Source organism: Anomaloglossus baeobatrachus, chromosome 4 (assembly GCF_048569485.1).
Source record: "Anomaloglossus baeobatrachus isolate aAnoBae1 chromosome 4, aAnoBae1.hap1, whole genome shotgun sequence".
NCBI classification, from domain to species: Eukaryota; Metazoa; Chordata; class Amphibia; order Anura; family Aromobatidae; genus Anomaloglossus; species Anomaloglossus baeobatrachus.
Window position 1 is genome coordinate 292,546,598 of NC_134356.1, and position 19,443 is coordinate 292,566,040.

General features: G+C 38.6%; 1 protein-coding gene across 7 annotated transcripts in view; it reads right to left on the reverse strand.

Moving 5' to 3' along the window:
- KCNC2 (potassium voltage-gated channel subfamily C member 2) overlaps nucleotides 1-13,886 on the reverse strand; it is a 419,040-nt gene extending 405,154 nt beyond the window's left edge. For 4 of the 7 annotated variants that reach the window (XM_075344897.1, XM_075344904.1, XM_075344903.1 and 1 more), the window contains exons 1-2: nucleotides 13,224-13,886; nucleotides 12,441-13,069 (exon numbers count right to left, since the gene is read on the reverse strand). In XM_075344897.1, coding sequence (XP_075201012.1) covers nucleotides 12,441-13,069; nucleotides 13,224-13,275 — 681 coding nt within the window. In that variant the 5' untranslated portion in view covers nucleotides 13,276-13,886. The remainder of the gene's footprint in view (nucleotides 1-12,440; nucleotides 13,070-13,223) is intronic. The other 3 variants (XM_075344898.1, XM_075344902.1, XM_075344900.1) reach the window with 3 other exon arrangements.
- Nucleotides 13,887-19,443: the final 5,557 nt, after the last annotated feature.

Here is a 19,443-nt window from a genome sequence, read left to right on the forward strand (position 1 = left end):
CACTGTGTTTATTATACTATACTGTGACATCACTGTGTTCATTATACTATACTGTGACATCACTATGTTCATTATACTATACTGTGACATCACTATGTTCATTATACTATACTGTGACATCCCTGTGTTCATTATACTATACTGTGACATCACTGTGTTCATTATACTATACTGTGACATCACTGTGTTCATTATACTATATTGTGACATCACTGTGTTCATTATACTATACTGTGACATCACTGTGTTCATTATACTATACTGTGACATCCCTGTGTTCATTATACTATACTGTGACATCACTGTGTTCATTATACTACACTCTGACATCACTGTGTTCATTATACTATATTGTGACATCACTGTGTTCATTATACTATACTGTGACATCACTGTGTTCATTATACTATACTGTGACATCACTATTCATTAAACTATACTGTGACATCACTGTGTTCATTATACTACACTGTGACATCACTGTGTTCATTATACTATACTGTGACATCACTGTGTTCATTATACTATACTGTGACATCACTGTGTTCATTATACTATACTGTGACATCACTATTCATTATACTATACTGTGACATCACTGTGTTCATTATACTATACTGTGACATCCCTGTGTTCATTATACTATACTGTGACATCACTGTGTTCATTATACTACACTCTGACATCACTGTGTTCATTATACTATATTGTGACATCACTGTGTTCATTATACTATACTGTGACATCACTGTGTTCATTATACTATACTGTGACATCACTATTCATTATACTATACTGTGACATCACTGTGTTCATTATACTACACTGTGACATCACTGTGTTCATTATACTATACTGTGACATCACTATTCATTATACTATACTGTGACATCACTGTGTTCATTATACTATACTGTGACATCACTGTGTTCATTATACTACACTGTGACTTCACTGTGTTCATTATACTATACTGTGATATCACTGCGTTCATTATACTATACTGTGACATCACTGTGTTCATTATACTATACTGTGACATCACTATTCATTATACTATACTGTGACATCACTGTGTTCATTATACTATACTGTGACATCACTGTGTTCATTATACTACACTGTGACATCACTGTGTTCATTATACTATACTGTGATATCACTGCGTTCATTATACTATACTGTGACATCACTGTGTTCATTATACTATACTGTGACATCCCTGTGTTCATTATACTATACTGTGACATCACTGTGTTCATTATACTACACTCTGACATCACTGTGTTCATTATACTATATTGTGACATCACTGTGTTCATTATACTATACTGTGACATCACTGTGTTCATTATACTATACTGTGACATCACTATTCATTATACTATACTGTGACATCACTGTGTTCATTATACTATACTGTGACATCACTATGTTCATTATACTACACTGTGACATCACTGTGTTCATTATACTATACTGTGACATCACTGTGTTCATTATACTATACTGTGACATCACTGTGTTCATTATACTATACTGTGACATCACTATTCATTATACTATACTGTGACATCACTGTGTTCATTATACTATACTGTGACATCACTGTGTTCATTATACTACACTGTGACATCACTGTGTTCATTATACTATACTGTGACATCACTGTGTTCATTATACTACACTGTGACATCACTGTGTTCATTATACTATACTGTGATATCACTGCGTTCATTATACTATACTGTGACATCACTGTGTTCATTATACTATACTGTGACATCACTATTCATTATACTATACTGTGACATCACTGTGTTCATTATACTATACTGTGACATCACTGTGTTCATTATACTACACTGTGACATCACTGTGTTCATTATACTATACTGTGACATCACTGCGTTCATTATACTATACTGTGACATCACTGTGTTCATTATACTATACTGTGACATCACTATGTTCATTATACTATACTGTGACATCACTGTGTTCATTATACTATACTGTGACATCACTGTGTTCATTATACTATACTGTGACATCACTATTCATTATACTATACTGTGACATCCCTGTGTTCATTATACTATACTGTGACATCACTGTGTTCATTATACTATACTGTGATATCACTGCGTTCATTATACTATACTGTGACATCACTATTCATTATACTATACTGTGACATCACTGTGTTCATTATACTATACTGTGACATCACTGTGTTCATTATACTATACTGTGACATCACTGTGTTCATTATACTATACTGTGACATCACTATTCATTATACTATACTGTGACATCACTGTGTTCATTATACTATACTGTGACATCACTGTGTTCATTATACTACACTGTGACATCACTGTGTTCATTATACTATACTGTGACATCACTGTGTTCATTATACTACACTGTGACATCACTGTGTTCATTATACTATACTGTGATATCACTGCGTTCATTATACTATACTGTGACATCACTGTGTTCATTATACTATACTGTGACATCACTATTCATTATACTATACTGTGACATCACTGTGTTCATTATACTATACTGTGACATCACTGTGTTCATTATACTACACTGTGACATCACTGTGTTCATTATACTATACTGTGATATCACTGCGTTCATTATACTATACTGTGACATCACTGTGTTCATTATACTATACTGTGACATCACTATGTTCATTATACTATACTGTGACATCACTGTGTTCATTATACTATACTGTGACATCACTGTGTTCATTATACTATACTGTGACATCACTATTCATTATACTATACTGTGACATCCCTGTGTTCATTATACTATACTGTGACATCACTGTGTTCATTATACTATACTGTGATATCACTGCGTTCATTATACTATACTGTGACATCACTATTCATTATACTATACTGTGACATCACTGTGTTCATTATACTATACTGTGACATCACTGTGTTCATTATACTATACTGTGACATCACTGTGTTCATTATACTATACTGTGACATCACTGTGTTCATTATACTATACTGTGACATCACTGTGTTCATTATACTACACTGTGACATCACTGTGTTCATTATACTATACTCTGACATCACTGTGTTCATTATACTATACTGTGACATCACTGTGTTCATTATACTATACTGTGACATCACTGTGTTCATTATACTATACTGTGACATCACTGTGTTCATTATACTATACTGTGACATCACTATGTTCATTATACTATACTGTGACATCCCTGTGTTCATTATACTATACTGTGACATCACTGTGTTCATTATACTATACTGTGATATCACTGCGTTCATTATACTATACTGTGACATCACTATTCATTATACTATACTGTGACATCACTGTGTTCATTATACTATACTGTGACATCACTGTGTTCATTATACTATACTGTGACATCACTGTGTTCATTATACTATACTGTGACATCACTGTGTTCATTATACTATACTGTGACATCACTGTGTTCATTATACTATACTGTGACATCACTGTGTTCATTATACTATACTGTGACATCACTGTGTTCATTATACTATACTGTGACATCACTGTGTTCATTATACTATACTGTGACATTACTGTGTTCATTATACTATACTGTGACATCACTGTGTTCATTATACTATACTGTGACATCACTGTGTTCATTATACTATACTGTGACATCACTGTGTTCATTATACTATACTGTGACATCACTGTGTTCATTATACTATACTGTGACATCACTGTGTTCATTATACTATACTGTGACATCGCTGTGTTCATTATACTATACTGTGACATCACTATGTTCATTATACTATACTGTGACATCCCTGTGTTCATTATACTATACTGTGATATCACTGTGTTCATTATACTGTACTGTGACATCACTGTGTTCATTATACTATACTGTGACATCACTGTGTTCATTATACTGTACTGTGACATCACTGTGTTCATTATACTGTACTGTGACATCACTGTGTTCATTATACTATACTGTGACATCCCTGTGTTCATTATACTATACTGTGACATCACTGCGTTCATTATACTATACTGTGACATCACTGTGTTTATTATACTATACTGTGACATCACTGTGTTCATTATACTATACTGTGACATCCCTGTGTTCATTATACTATACTGTGATATCACTGTGTTCATTATACTGTACTGTGACATCACTGTGTTCATTATACTATACTGTGACATCACTGTGTTCATTATACTATACTGTGACATCACTGTGTTCATTATACTATACTGTGACATCACTGTGTTCATTATACTACACTGTGACATCACTATGTTCATTATACTATACTGTGACATCCCTGTGTTCATTATACTATACTGTGATATCACTGTGTTCATTATACTGTACTGTGACATCACTGTGTTCATTATACTATACTGTGACATCACTGTGTTCATTATACTATACTGTGACATCACTGTGTTCATTATACTATACTGTGACATCACTGTGTTCATTATACTACACTGTGACATCACTGTGTTCATTATACCATACTGTGACATCACTGTGTTCATTATACTATACTGTGACATCACTGTGTTCATTATACTATACTGTGACATCACTGTGTTCATTATACTACACTGTGACATCACTGTGTTCATTATACTATACTGTGACATCACTGTGTTCATTATACTATACTGTGACATCACTATTCATTATACTATACTGTGACATCACTGTGTTCATTATACTACATTGTGACATCACTGTGTTCATTATACTATACTGTGACATCACTGTGTTCATTATACTATACTGTGACATCACTGTGTTCATTATACTATACTGTGACATCACTGTGTTCATTATACTATACTGTGACATCACTGTGTTCATTATACTATACTGTGACATCACTGTGTTCATTATACTATACTGTGACATCACTGTGTTTTCAATATACTATACTATGACATCACTGTGTTCATTATACTATACTGTGACATCACTGTGTTCATTATACTATACTGTGACATCACTGTGTTCATTATACTATACTGTGACATCACTGTGTTCATTATACTATACTGTGACATCACTGTGTTCATTATACTATACTGTGACATCACTATTCATTATACTATACTGTGACATCACTGTGTTCATTATACTACATTGTGACATCACTGTGTTCATTATACTATACTGTGACATCACTGTGTTCATTATACTATACTGTGACATCACTGTGTTCATTATACTATACTGTGACATCACTGTGTTCATTATACTATACTGTGACATCACTGTGTTCATTATACTATACTGTGACATCACTGTGTTCATTATACTATACTGTGACATCACTGTGTTTTCAATATACTATACTATGACATCACTGTGTTCATTATACTATACTGTGACATCACTGTGTTCATTATACTATACTGTGACATCACTATGTTCATTATACTATACTGTGACATCCCTGTGTTCATTATACTATACTGTGATATCACTGTGTTCATTATACTGTACTGTGACATCACTGTGTTCATTATACTATACTGTGACATCACTGTGTTCATTATACTATACTGTGACATCACTGTGTTCATTATACTATACTGTGACATCACTGTGTTCATTATACTACACTGTGACATCACTGTGTTCATTATACCATACTGTGACATCACTGTGTTCATTATACTATACTGTGACATCACTGTGTTCATTATACTATACTGTGACATCACTGTGTTTATTATACTACACTGTGACATCACTGTATTCATTATACTATACTGTGACATCACTGTGTTCATTATACTACATTGTGACATCACTGTGTTCATTATACTATACTGTGACATCACTGTGTTCATTATACTATACTGTGACATCACTGTGTTCATTATACTACACTGTGACATCACTGTGTTCATTATACTATACTGTGACATCACTGTGTTCATTATACTACACTGTGACATCACTGTGTTCATTATACTATACTGTGACATCACTGTGTTCATTATACTATATTGTGACATCACTGTGTTCATTATACTATACTGTGACATCACTGTGTTCATTATACTATACTGTGACATCCCTGTGTTTATTATACTATACTGTGACATCACTGTGTTCATTATACTACACTCTGACATCACTGTGTTCATTATACTATATTGTGACATCACTGTGTTCATTATACTATACTGTGACATCACTGTGTTCATTATACTATACTGTGACATCACTATTCATTAAACTATACTGTGACATCACTGTGTTCATTATACTACACTGTGACATCACTGTGTTCATTATACTATACTGTGACATCACTGTGTTCATTATACTATACTGTGACATCACTGTGTTCATTATACTATACTGTGACATCACTATTCATTATACTATACTGTGACATCACTGTGTTCATTATACTATACTGTGACATCCCTGTGTTCATTATACTATACTGTGACATCACTGTGTTCATTATACTACACTCTGACATCACTGTGTTCATTATACTATATTGTGACATCACTGTGTTCATTATACTATACTGTGACATCACTGTGTTCATTATACTATACTGTGACATCACTATTCATTATACTATACTGTGACATCACTGTGTTCATTATACTACACTGTGACATCACTGTGTTCATTATACTATACTGTGACATCACTGTGTTCATTATACTATACTGTGACATCACTGTGTTCATTATACTATACTGTGACATCACTATTCATTATACTATACTGTGACATCACTGTGTTCATTATACTATACTGTGACATCACTGTGTTCATTATACTACACTGTGACATCACTGTGTTCATTATACTATACTGTGACATCACTGTGTTCATTATACTATACTGTGACATCACTGTGTTCATTATACTATACTGTGACATCACTATTCATTATACTATACTGTGACATCCCTGTGTTCATTATACTATACTGTGACATCACTGTGTTCATTATACTATACTGTGATATCACTGCGTTCATTATACTATACTGTGACATCACTATTCATTATACTATACTGTGACATCACTGTGTTCATTATACTATACTGTGACATCACTGTGTTCATTATACTATACTGTGACATCACTGTGTTCATTATACTATACTGTGACATCACTGTGTTCATTATACTATACTGTGACATCACTGTGTTCATTATACTATACTGTGACATCACTGTGTTCATTATACTATACTGTGACATCATTATTCATTATACTATACTGTGACATCACTGTGTTCATTATACTATACTGTGACATCACTGTGTTCATTATACTACACTGTGACATCACTGTGTTCATTATACTATACTGTGATATCACTGCGTTCATTATACTATACTGTGACATCACTGTGTTCATTATACTATACTGTGACATCCCTGTGTTCATTATACTATACTGTGACATCACTGTGTTCATTATACTACACTCTGACATCACTGTGTTCATTATACTATATTGTGACATCACTGTGTTCATTATACTATACTGTGACATCACTGTGTTCATTATACTATACTGTGACATCACTATTCATTATACTATACTGTGACATCACTGTGTTCATTATACTACACTGTGACATCACTGTGTTCATTATACTATACTGTGACATCACTGTGTTCATTATACTATACTGTGACATCACTGTGTTCATTATACTATACTGTGACATCACTATTCATTATACTATACTGTGACATCACTGTGTTCATTATACTATACTGTGACATCACTGTGTTCATTATACTACACTGTGACATCACTGTGTTCATTATACTATACTGTGACATCACTGTGTTCATTATACTACACTGTGACATCACTGTGTTCATTATACTATACTGTGATATCACTGTGTTCATTATACTATACTGTGACATTACTGTGTTCATTATACTATACTGTGACATCACTATTCATTATACTATACTGTGACATCACTGCGTTCATTATACTATACTGTGACATCACTGTGTTCATTATACTATACTGTGACATCACTATTCATTATACTATACTGTGACATCACTGTGTTCATTATACTATACTGTGACATCACTGTGTTCATTATACTACACTGTGACATCACTGTGTTCATTATACTATACTGTGATATCACTGCGTTCATTATACTATACTGTGACATCACTGTGTTCATTATACTATACTGTGACATCACTGTGTTCATTATACTATACTGTGACATCACTGTGTTCATTATACTATACTGTGACATCACTGTGTTCATTATACTATACTGTGACATCACTGTGTTCATTATACTATACTGTGACATCACTATTCATTATACTATACTGTGACATCCCTGTGTTCATTATACTATACTGTGACATCACTGTGTTCATTATACTATACTGTGATATCACTGCGTTCATTATACTATACTGTGACATCACTATTCATTATACTATACTGTGACATCACTGTGTTCATTATACTATACTGTGACATCACTGTGTTCATTATACTATACTGTGACATCACTGTGTTCATTATACTATACTGTGACATCACTGTGTTCATTATACTATACTGTGACATCACTATTCATTATACTATACTGTGACATCACTGTGTTCATTATACTATACTGTGACATCACTATGTTCATTATACTACACTGTGACATCACTGTGTTCATTATACTATACTGTGACATCACTGTGTTCATTATACTATACTGTGATATCACTGCGTTCATTATACTATACTGTGACATCACTGTGTTCATTATACTATACTGTGACATCACTGTGTTCATTATACTATACTGTGACATCACTGTGTTCATTATACTATACTGTGACATCACTGTGTTCATTATACTATACTGTGATATCACTGCGTTCATTATACTATACTGTGACATCACTGTGTTCATTATACTATACTGTGACATCACTGTGTTCATTATTCTATACTGTGACATCACTGTGTTCATTATACTATACTGTGACATCACTGTGTTCATTATACTATACTGTGACATCACTGTGTTCATTATACTACACTGTGACATCACTGTGTTCATTATACTATACTGTGATATCACTGCGTTCATTATACTATACTGTGACATCACTGTGTTCATTATACTATACTGTGACATCACTATGTTCATTATACTATACTGTGACATCACTGTGTTCATTATACTATACTGTGACATCACTGTGTTCATTATACTATACTGTGACATCACTATTCATTATACTATACTGTGACATCCCTGTGTTCATTATACTATACTGTGACATCACTGTGTTCATTATGCTATACTGTGATATCACTGCGTTCATTATACTATACTGTGACATCACTATTCATTATACTATACTGTGACATCACTGTGTTCATTATACTATACTGTGACATCACTGTGTTCATTATACTATACTGTGACATCACTGTGTTCATTATACTATACTGTGACATCACTGTGTTCATTATACTATACTGTGACATCACTGTGTTCATTATACTACACTGTGACATCACTGTGTTCATTATACTATACTGTGACATCACTGTGTTCATTATACTATACTGTGACATCACTGTGTTCATTATACTATACTGTGACATCACTATGTTCATTATACTATACTGTGACATCCCTGTGTTCATTATACTATACTGTGACATCACTGTGTTCATTATACTATACTGTGATATCACTGCGTTCATTATACTATACTGTGACATCACTGTGTTCATTATACTATACTGTGACATCACTATTCATTATACTATACTGTGACATCACTGTGTTCATTATACTATACTGTGACATCACTGTGTTCATTATACTATACTGTGACATCACTGTGTTCATTATACTATACTGTGACATCACTGTGTTCATTATACTATACTGTGACATCACTGTGTTCATTATACTATACTGTGACATCACTGTGTTCATTATACTATACTGTGACATCACTGTGTTCATTATACTATACTGTGACATCACTGTGTTCATTATACTATACTGTGACATTACTGTGTTCATTATACTATACTGTGACATCACTGTGTTCATTATACTATACTGTGACATCACTGTGTTCATTATACTATACTGTGACATCACTGTGTTCATTATACTATACTGTGACATCACTGTGTTCATTATACTATACTGTGACATCACTGTGTTCATTATACTATACTGTGACATCACTGTGTTCATTATACTATACTGTGACATCACTGTGTTCATTATACTATACTGTGACATCCCTGTGTTCATTATACTATACTGTGACATCACTGTGTTCATTATACTATACTGTGACATCACTGTGTTCATTATACTATACTGTGACATCACTGTGTTCATTATACTATACTGTGATATCACTGCGTTCATTATACTATACTGTGACATCACTGTGTTCATTATTCTATACTGTGACATCCCTGTGTTCATTATACTATACTGTGACATCACTGTGTTCATTATACTATACTGTGACATCGCTGTGTTCATTATACTATACTGTGACATCACTGTGTTCATTATACTATACTGTGACATCACTGTGTTCATTATACTACACTGTGACATCACTGTGTTCATTATACTATACTGTGACATCACTATTCATTATACTATACTGTGACATCACTGTGTTCATTATACTATACTGTGACATCACTGTGTTCATTATACTACACTGTGACATCACTGTGTTCATTATACTATACTGTGACATCACTGTGTTCATTATACTATACTGTGACATCACTGTGTTCATTATACTATACTGTGACATCACTGCGTTCATTATACTATACTGTGACATCACTGTGTTCATTATACTATACTGTGACATCACTGTATTCATTATACTATACTGTGACATCACTGTGTTCATTATACTATACTGTGACATCACTGTGTTCATTATACTATACTGTGACATCACTGTGTTCATTATACTATACTGTGACATCACTATTCATTATACTATACTGTGACATCACTGTGTTCATTATACTATACTGTGACATCACTGTGTTCATTATACTATACTGTGACATCACTATGTTCATTATACTATACTGTGACATCACTATTCATTATACTATACTGTGACATCACTGTGTTCATTATACTATACTGTGACATCACTATTCATTATACTATACTGTGACATCACTATTCATTATACTATACTGTGACATCACTGTGTTCATTATACTATACTGTGACATCACTGTGTTCATTATACTATACTGTGACATCACTGTGTTCATTATACTACACTGTGACATCACTATTCATTATACTATACTGTGACATCACTGTGTTCATTATACTATACTGTGACATCACTGTGTTCATTATACTATACTGTGACATCACTATGTTCATTATACTATACTGTGACATCACTATTCATTATACTATACTGTGACATCACTGTGTTCATTATACTATACTATGACATCACTATGTTCATTATACTATACTGTGATATCACTGTGTTCATTATACTATACTGTGACATCACTATTCATTATACTTTACTGTGACATCACTATTCATTATACTATACTGTGACATCACTGCGTTCATTATACTATACTGTGACATCACTGTGTTCATTATACTATACTGTGACATTACTGTGTTCATTATACTATACTGTGACATCACTATTCATTATACTATACTGTGATATCACTGCGTTCATTATACTATACTGTGACATCACTGTGTTCATTATACTATACTCTGACATCACTGTGTTCATTATACTATACTGTGACATCACTGTGTTCATTATACTATACTGTGACGTCACTGTGTTCAGTGCCCTGTATTGTGACATTACCATGTACATTATCAATATCGGGTACTTTTACTCCTCATTATCAATATTTTAAAGTCCTTAGTTGTGTATGTTCACCAACCATATATCACATATGACACAAAAACAAGTCAGGCAAATAAAAGTGAAACATTGTTGGCCTTGCAATGTTTCAGTGAGATTACTAAGGGGATGTCCAGAGAACTGGGTGCTGCCACTGCTCCTCACTTCCTCAGGACGTGTACCATGCTGGTGACTGGTGCTGGCAGGTACATGGCTTACTTATAGTAACTTACTATTACACCTTGTATGGTTTAGGGCATGAGGACCTTTATGGCACATTATAGTGAGGGTAGATGGTAGGGTGGGCCATTCAGGTTATATGGTAGAAGGGGGAATAATGAAGTCAGAGTTGTGGTGCTGCCCATGAAGCAACAGGTTATGGCATGAGTGGGACTGGCAGGTATTGCCCTGGCAGCACTTACCCTGGCGGCTCTGGAAGAATAAGGATCTTCGAATAAAGCCCACATGCGGGGCCGCAGCCTCCTCCAGCGTCCTGTCTTCCCATCAGGACCCACAACATCTTCTATCCCAAGTCTCTTCCCTAAGTCCTCCTCATCCTCATCTAAGGGTGGTGGTTCTCCAGTGATTAGGTCTGGGGTCTCAAAGATATCTAGGGCTTCCTCTGCGTCTCGGTGCTGGCGGTAGGTCATCCAGCAACAGGGCTCCACGTCCGTTTCATCAATGCCCCAGAAAGCCAATTCCTCCTCAAACAGGGGTCCGCATACATCCGCTGGGCAGTGCAGTTTGCCAGTGCGATAGTAGTTGAGGACATAAGCAAAGACCCCTGGGTGGCGATCAAAGAAGAATTCATTGCCCCGGCAGGAGCCCTGGAAGGTGCCAGGGACCGGCTGCTGCTCCAGCCCGGAGTCGCTCTGAGAGTCGCATGCCAGTAATGCCAGCCGGGTCCCGGGCACGGTCTTCAGAGTACTCCGATAGGTCTCGTGCCTGGTGCCCCCCACGTTGAGGATTATCCTCTCATTCTCATCGATCTTGCCCATATCTCTGGATGCCACATGACGCGCATGGGTGGCAGGAGAAAGGAGCCTGTGTCCTGCAGTGGTGGATAAAAAGTGAGGACACACAAATGGTTAAATAAGGGAAGAGCCTCTTTATCTCCTTACATTAATGCACACAACTACTCTGAGCACAGAACCCTTCAACTTGTTGACCTTCAGTTAGTAAGAAGTTCTCCAGCTCCTTCCTACCTGTCACTGAGGTCTCCGCCTCCAAAGCTGAAGGCTCCTCCAAGGTTCTCATCCAAGGTCCCACTCACTGGACCCTATGTACACCATGCATATTGTCCTCCTACAGGTTGTAAGCTGCCCAGTAATACATACATGTAACATGCATCAGCCTGGACAAAGACAAAGCTCCTCCATACCTCACACACAGTGCCAATAAAGTGCCAGTATTATGTGCCAGCCCCTCTTCATCCTTTCTGGAAGGATCAAAGGCAAGGATCGATCTTGAAGTGCAAACTACTTGTCTGATTTTATGAATGGCTCTCCTGGCTTCAACTACAAAGGGCTGTTCTTCTCATATGTCCATCTCAGTCCATTTCAGGGAGCATTTTCCTCCCGTGTCAGCTGCTGTAAGGATGTCAGGAGCACAACAGGCGGTGGCCATTAAATATAGGAGCACAAACAAAGAATCCACGACCTCCTGCAGGATTTACAGAAACAAGTGTGTGATCCCAGTGATAGTCAGGCTGAAGAGTGAAGAAGATCGTGAGGTGGCTCCTGGAGGTGGAGATGTTGATGATGTCTCCTTGCCAGCCCCCTCCTGATAGAAGACAGCTGGAGGAAAGGAGCTGTTCTTTCAGCACCAGCGCACAAACTCCTCGCACAGCCTGCACACACCCTCTGATGGTAACATCCTCGCCCCCTCATCACACTCATCTGCTCTATTCTAAAACTGAGAAGAGGGTCTGCCATCCTCATTGTGAAGGTAGAGGGGGCTTCCCAGCAGCAGACTGTCACATACTAACCTGACGATGAGCAATCAGTGGGCACAACCCTACTGAGCTGCTGCTGCACTTCTCCTGTTCCTTCTTTGGAGCTGAAGGTAAATGTGCACAGGTTTCCATAAAGAGGGCATGTAAGCCCAGTAGTAAAATTCACGATAGCTTACATCTACTGATGAGCAAATACTAAATTGGGTTTGGATTAATCCTACCGAATACCTAGTACTATTCCAGTATTTGTCAGCAATAAAGGCCACTTTACACGCAGCGACATTGCTAGCAATGTCACTGCCGATCGCACCCGCTCCCATCGGTTGTACGTCATGGGAAAATGGCTGCCCGTGGCACACAATATCGTTAGTCCCCGTCACACATACTTTCCTGCCTAGCGACGTCGCTGTGGCCGGCGAACCGCCTCCTTTCTAACGGGGCGGTTCGTGCGGCGTCACAGTGACGTCACACGGCAGGTGTCCAATAGAGGGCGGAGAGAAGCCGAAAGAAAGACGCCCACCTCATTGCCGGAGGACGCAGGTACGGTGTTGTTCCTCGTTCCTGGGTGTCATACGTAGCGACGAAACAACAAAAAACCTGCGTCCTGCAACAGCAACGATATTTGGGATTAGAACGACGTGTCAACGATCAACGATTAGGTGAGTAATTTTGATCGTTAGCGGTCGTTCGTACGTTTCACACGCAACGATGTCGCTAACGAGGCCGGATGTGCGTCACAAATTCCGTGACCCCAACGACATGTCATTAGCGATGTCGTTGCGTGTAAAGCTCCCTTAACAAACCTAATGCAAGTGAATGTGGAACCAGAGCATTTTTATGGGAAATCTTCAAGAAAAATGCTCGGGTTCCCCATTGATTTGTATTAGGTTCGTTATTTGTGACGAATACTGGAATAGTACTAGGTATTCAATATGCATAATCTGAACCCGAATATTTCACTATTCACCTATCACTACTTATAATTAAAGGAGGAATAAAAGAACAATATGAAACTTATAGAATAATTATTTGATGCCTTTAAAAAAATCACATAATGTACTATGAATTCCCAAGTGAGTGCAGTCCTGGTTCATGTGCTACTGTGTAACAATGTTTGGAACTTTTGAATTCAGGCTCTATATCTCACCATCCACTACAGCTTTGAGCGTGAGACTACCATCATTTTATAGACAATCATCTTGGCTATCTCATATGTGAATTTGACTTGGAGTTATTTAGAATATATGACACGCCCACACCGGGACCATGGGCTGACTTGTTAGTGGGCGACGGTTCTGGCTCTGGATGCGCTGCGGTGGCATGGCCTGGTTCTGTGACCCCGGCGGTGTCAATCAAAAGGGGACGGGGAATAATGGATGTTGGGGATGGTAGTTCGTGACGCCACCTGTGGTATGTGGCAAATGTCGATGCCACCGCTGCAGGATGGGGCCTCTGGGGCAGATAGTGATGCAGCTTTGGTGGTCTAGCTCTCCACAGGTAGAGTTGGGCCCCAGGGTGGACGGTGGTGGTAGTAGTAGTCTATAATTGTGGGCACAGGCGAATAAAGGAGCAACACAGGGTGCAGTGTCAAGGTGTTTACTCACTGTAGCTGGTTACACACATACCAGGGACCACCTTTTGAATGCCGGTATTCACCGCGATGGGCTCCAGCCGATCCTGGGTAGTTCGGAGGTCATGTCCGGTGCACCTTTCTAAAGTGTACCCTTTCCTGGCTGACTCCTGCACTTGCTTCTGCCTCCTGCATTGTGCATTCGCTCACTGAACCCTGTATCAGTGTCCGTGATCCCTGTGGGGTGGCATGAAGCTCTATCCCTTTGGTCTTTGAGGGTCACCTTCCAGTGAATTTGTGTGTGGTGGTAGGTTTGGTGCATGCAGCAACCTGAGGCGCTGGTTTTGCTAGTGAAGCCCATAGGTTATACTCCCCTAGCCTAGGGACCAGTCCTCATGTTGCAGCCAAGTCCTTCCACCCAAAGATTATATGTGGCACAAGGCCACAGAAAATTAGCTCCCGCAGTCTCTAGTACCCCTTCTTTCTATGCCTGGGCCGAGCGGTACCTGCTCCAGGCCACATGTCTTAGCTCCTCTACTGCTCCTCTGACTAAAACACTTCACACTCTGTTCCCACTTGTACTACTGTGTTCCCACTCCTAAGACTCCACCCCCCCAGCCTGGCTTCAGGTATAATCACACCCTTACCATGTCTGATGAAGTGTTTCTGAGCCTGGGTGTCGTGCTTTTATGTGAACCGGTGTTGATCTCCTCCTTACCCAGGATGAAATACCATACCTCTGGCTGAGGTGCAGTACCTCTGTGGTGATTGAAGCCTCAGGGGCGCCACATATAGATAGTTATGCAGATTATTGTCATGTCACTGCATTGTTACTGTTTTGCTCCTGGTGGTGGAAGACATATCTGAATTAACCCTTAAAGGGGTTATCCGGCTTATTTTGCCTTTTTCTGTAATTTCATTATTGGGCTACATAGGGGCAGGTAAATAGATAGCAACTACCTTCCTGCCCTGCTGTCAGCCCCTCTCCCCAGCTCAGACTGGTTATGTGACCACTCTTGTTGGTATTTTGCTGCATCCTGTGACGTCACGTCAATAGGGGCAGGACCCTGTTGACGAGCAACACAGTTGACATCATGTTGCTGCCCTTCTGGGCGGGTACAGTGCATCAGAGTCCCCACCCCCTTCCTCTGCACCCTCCCACATATTCCATAGTGCAGTGGTCTCAAAGATGCTGCCCGTAGGCTGCATGCGGGTGGCCACTGATGCTGCTTGCAGCCGTGGCCCTCTTGCTAATTGCTGCCTGTGCTGGGGGCCCATGCACTCAGCACTTTATATCAGATGACTGATTTCCGGGTGCTACACTGATGCGAGCTCACTCTATGATTAACCACCGGCCAATCAGTGGCTGGCAGCTGATCACTGGAGAAGCTGTATAGAGAGTGCGTCTCTGTGCAGTGTCCAGAAATCAGTCATCTGATAAAAAGCTCTGTCAGCAGCAGACCCTGCACCGGCAGCGTTAATCAAGGGGGCTGCGGGATGCAAGAAGCAAACAGGACACTGAGGGAATGGAGGAGAGGTGAGGAGAAAATGTCTTTGTTTTTTTATCATGTGTGAAGAATGGCACAGTAGGGGGCACTACTACAGGATAGAGCATTGCTACAAGAAGAGGACCAGGAAAGAGGACATTACTGTAAGAAAAGGACCAGAAAAAAGGGACATTACTACAGGATGAACAGGAGGATGGGCACAATACTACAGGATGGGCACAGTATTAGAGGATGGGGCCCTTAACTATATTATGGAAACAAGAATGGGCACATTGCTACATTATATGTGCCCATATTGTCCTCTGTAGTAATGTGCCCATATTGTCCTCTGTTGTAATGTGCCAATACTTTAGTAATGTCCTCATTCTGGTCCCCTTCATGTCCCCTATTACGCCGTTGCTCACACACATATCAATCTATCTATCTATCTATCTATCTATCTATATATACACATAAACACTGTGTGCAGAATTATTAGGCAAATGAGTATTTTGATCACATGATCATTTTTATACATGTTGTCCTACTCTACTCGAAGCTGTATAGGCTTGAGAGCCAACTACCAATTAAGTAAATCAGGTGATGTGCATCTCTGTAATGAGGAGGGGTGTGGTGTAATGACATCAACACCCTATATAAGGTGTGCTTAATTATTAGGCAACTTCCTTTCCTTTGGCAAAATGGGTCAGAAGAGAGATTTGACGGGCTGTGAAAAGGCCAAAATTATGAGATGCCTTGCAGAGGGATGGAGCAGTCTTGAAATTGTGATAATTTTGAAGTGTGATCACCGAGCAATCAAGCGTTTCATGACAAATAGCCAACAGGGTCGCAAGAAGCATGTTGGGCAAAAAAGGTGCAAAATAACTGCCCACGAATTGAGGAAAATCAAGCATGAACCTGCCAAGATGCCATTTGCCACCAGTTTGGCCATATTTCAGAGCTGCAACGTTACTGGAGTATCAAAAAGCACAAGGTGTGTCATACTCAGGGACATGGCCAAGGTAAGGAAGGCTGAAAAACGACCACCTTTGAACAAGAAACATAAGATAAAATGTCAAGACTGGGCCAAGAAATATCTTAAGACTGATTGTTCAAAGGTTTTATGTACTGATAAAATGAGAGTGACTCCGGATGGGCCAGATGGATGGGCCAGAGGCTGGATCAGTAAAGGGCAGAGATCTCCACTCTGACTCAGACGCCAGCAAGGTGGAGGTTGGGTACTGGTATGGGCTGGTATCATCAAAGATGAACTTGTGGGACCTTTCGGGTTAAGGATGGAGTGAAGCTCAACTCCCAGACCTACTACCAGTTTCTGGAAGACAACTTCTTCAAGCAGTGATACAGGAAGAAGTCATGATTTTCATGCAGGACAATGCTCCAACCCATGCATCCAACTACTTTACAGCGTGGCTGGCCAGTGAAGGTCTAAAAGATGAAAAAATAATGACATGGCCCCCTTGTTCACCTGATCTGAACCCCATAGAGAACCTGTGCTCTCTCATAAAATGTTAGATCTACAGGGAGGGAAAACAGTACACCTCTCGGAACAGTGTCTGGGAGGCTGTGGTGGCTGCTGCACGCAATGTTGATCGTATACAAATCAAGCAACTGACAGAATCTATGGATGGTAGGCTGTTCAACGTCATCATAAAGAAAGGTGGCTATATTGGTCACTAATTTTTGGGGGGTTTTGTGTTTTCATGTCAGAAATGTTTATTTCTAAATTTTGTGCAGTTATATTGGTTTACCTGGTGAAAATAAACAAGTGAGATGGAAATATATTTGGTTTTCATTAAGTTGCCTAATAATTCTGCACAGTAATAATTACCTGCACAAACAGATATCCTCATAAGATAGCCAAATCTAAAAAAAATAGCCCACTCCAACTTCCAAAAATATTAAGCTTTGATATTTATGAGTCTTTTGGGTTGATTGAGAACATAGTTGTTGATCAATAATAAAAAAAATCCTCTAAAATACAACTTGCCTAATAGTTCTGCACACGGTGTATATACACACACACAAATTATTCTCACCTATCCTCCGTTCCCGCTGTGTTTCTTGCGGACTGCAGGCACATAGACCCCTTAGTGATCGCAGCTGGTACACGGGCCCGCTGCTGTTGCCAGCGTCGCGAATTATTCAACTGAAATAAAATGCTGACGACAACAGCAGTGGCCCCTGCAGTGGCCACAATCACCGAGGGGTCTATGCGCCAGCAGTCTGCAAGAAACAGGTAAAAGGACACCACGGGAATGGAAGATAAGTGAGAATATTTTTTGTGCACCCCTATTTGAGTATAAGCAGAGAGGAGTGTTTTCAACATAAAATAATGGGCTGAGAAATTTGTTTTTTTGCGTGTGTGTATATCTATCTATCAAAAATAGCAACAA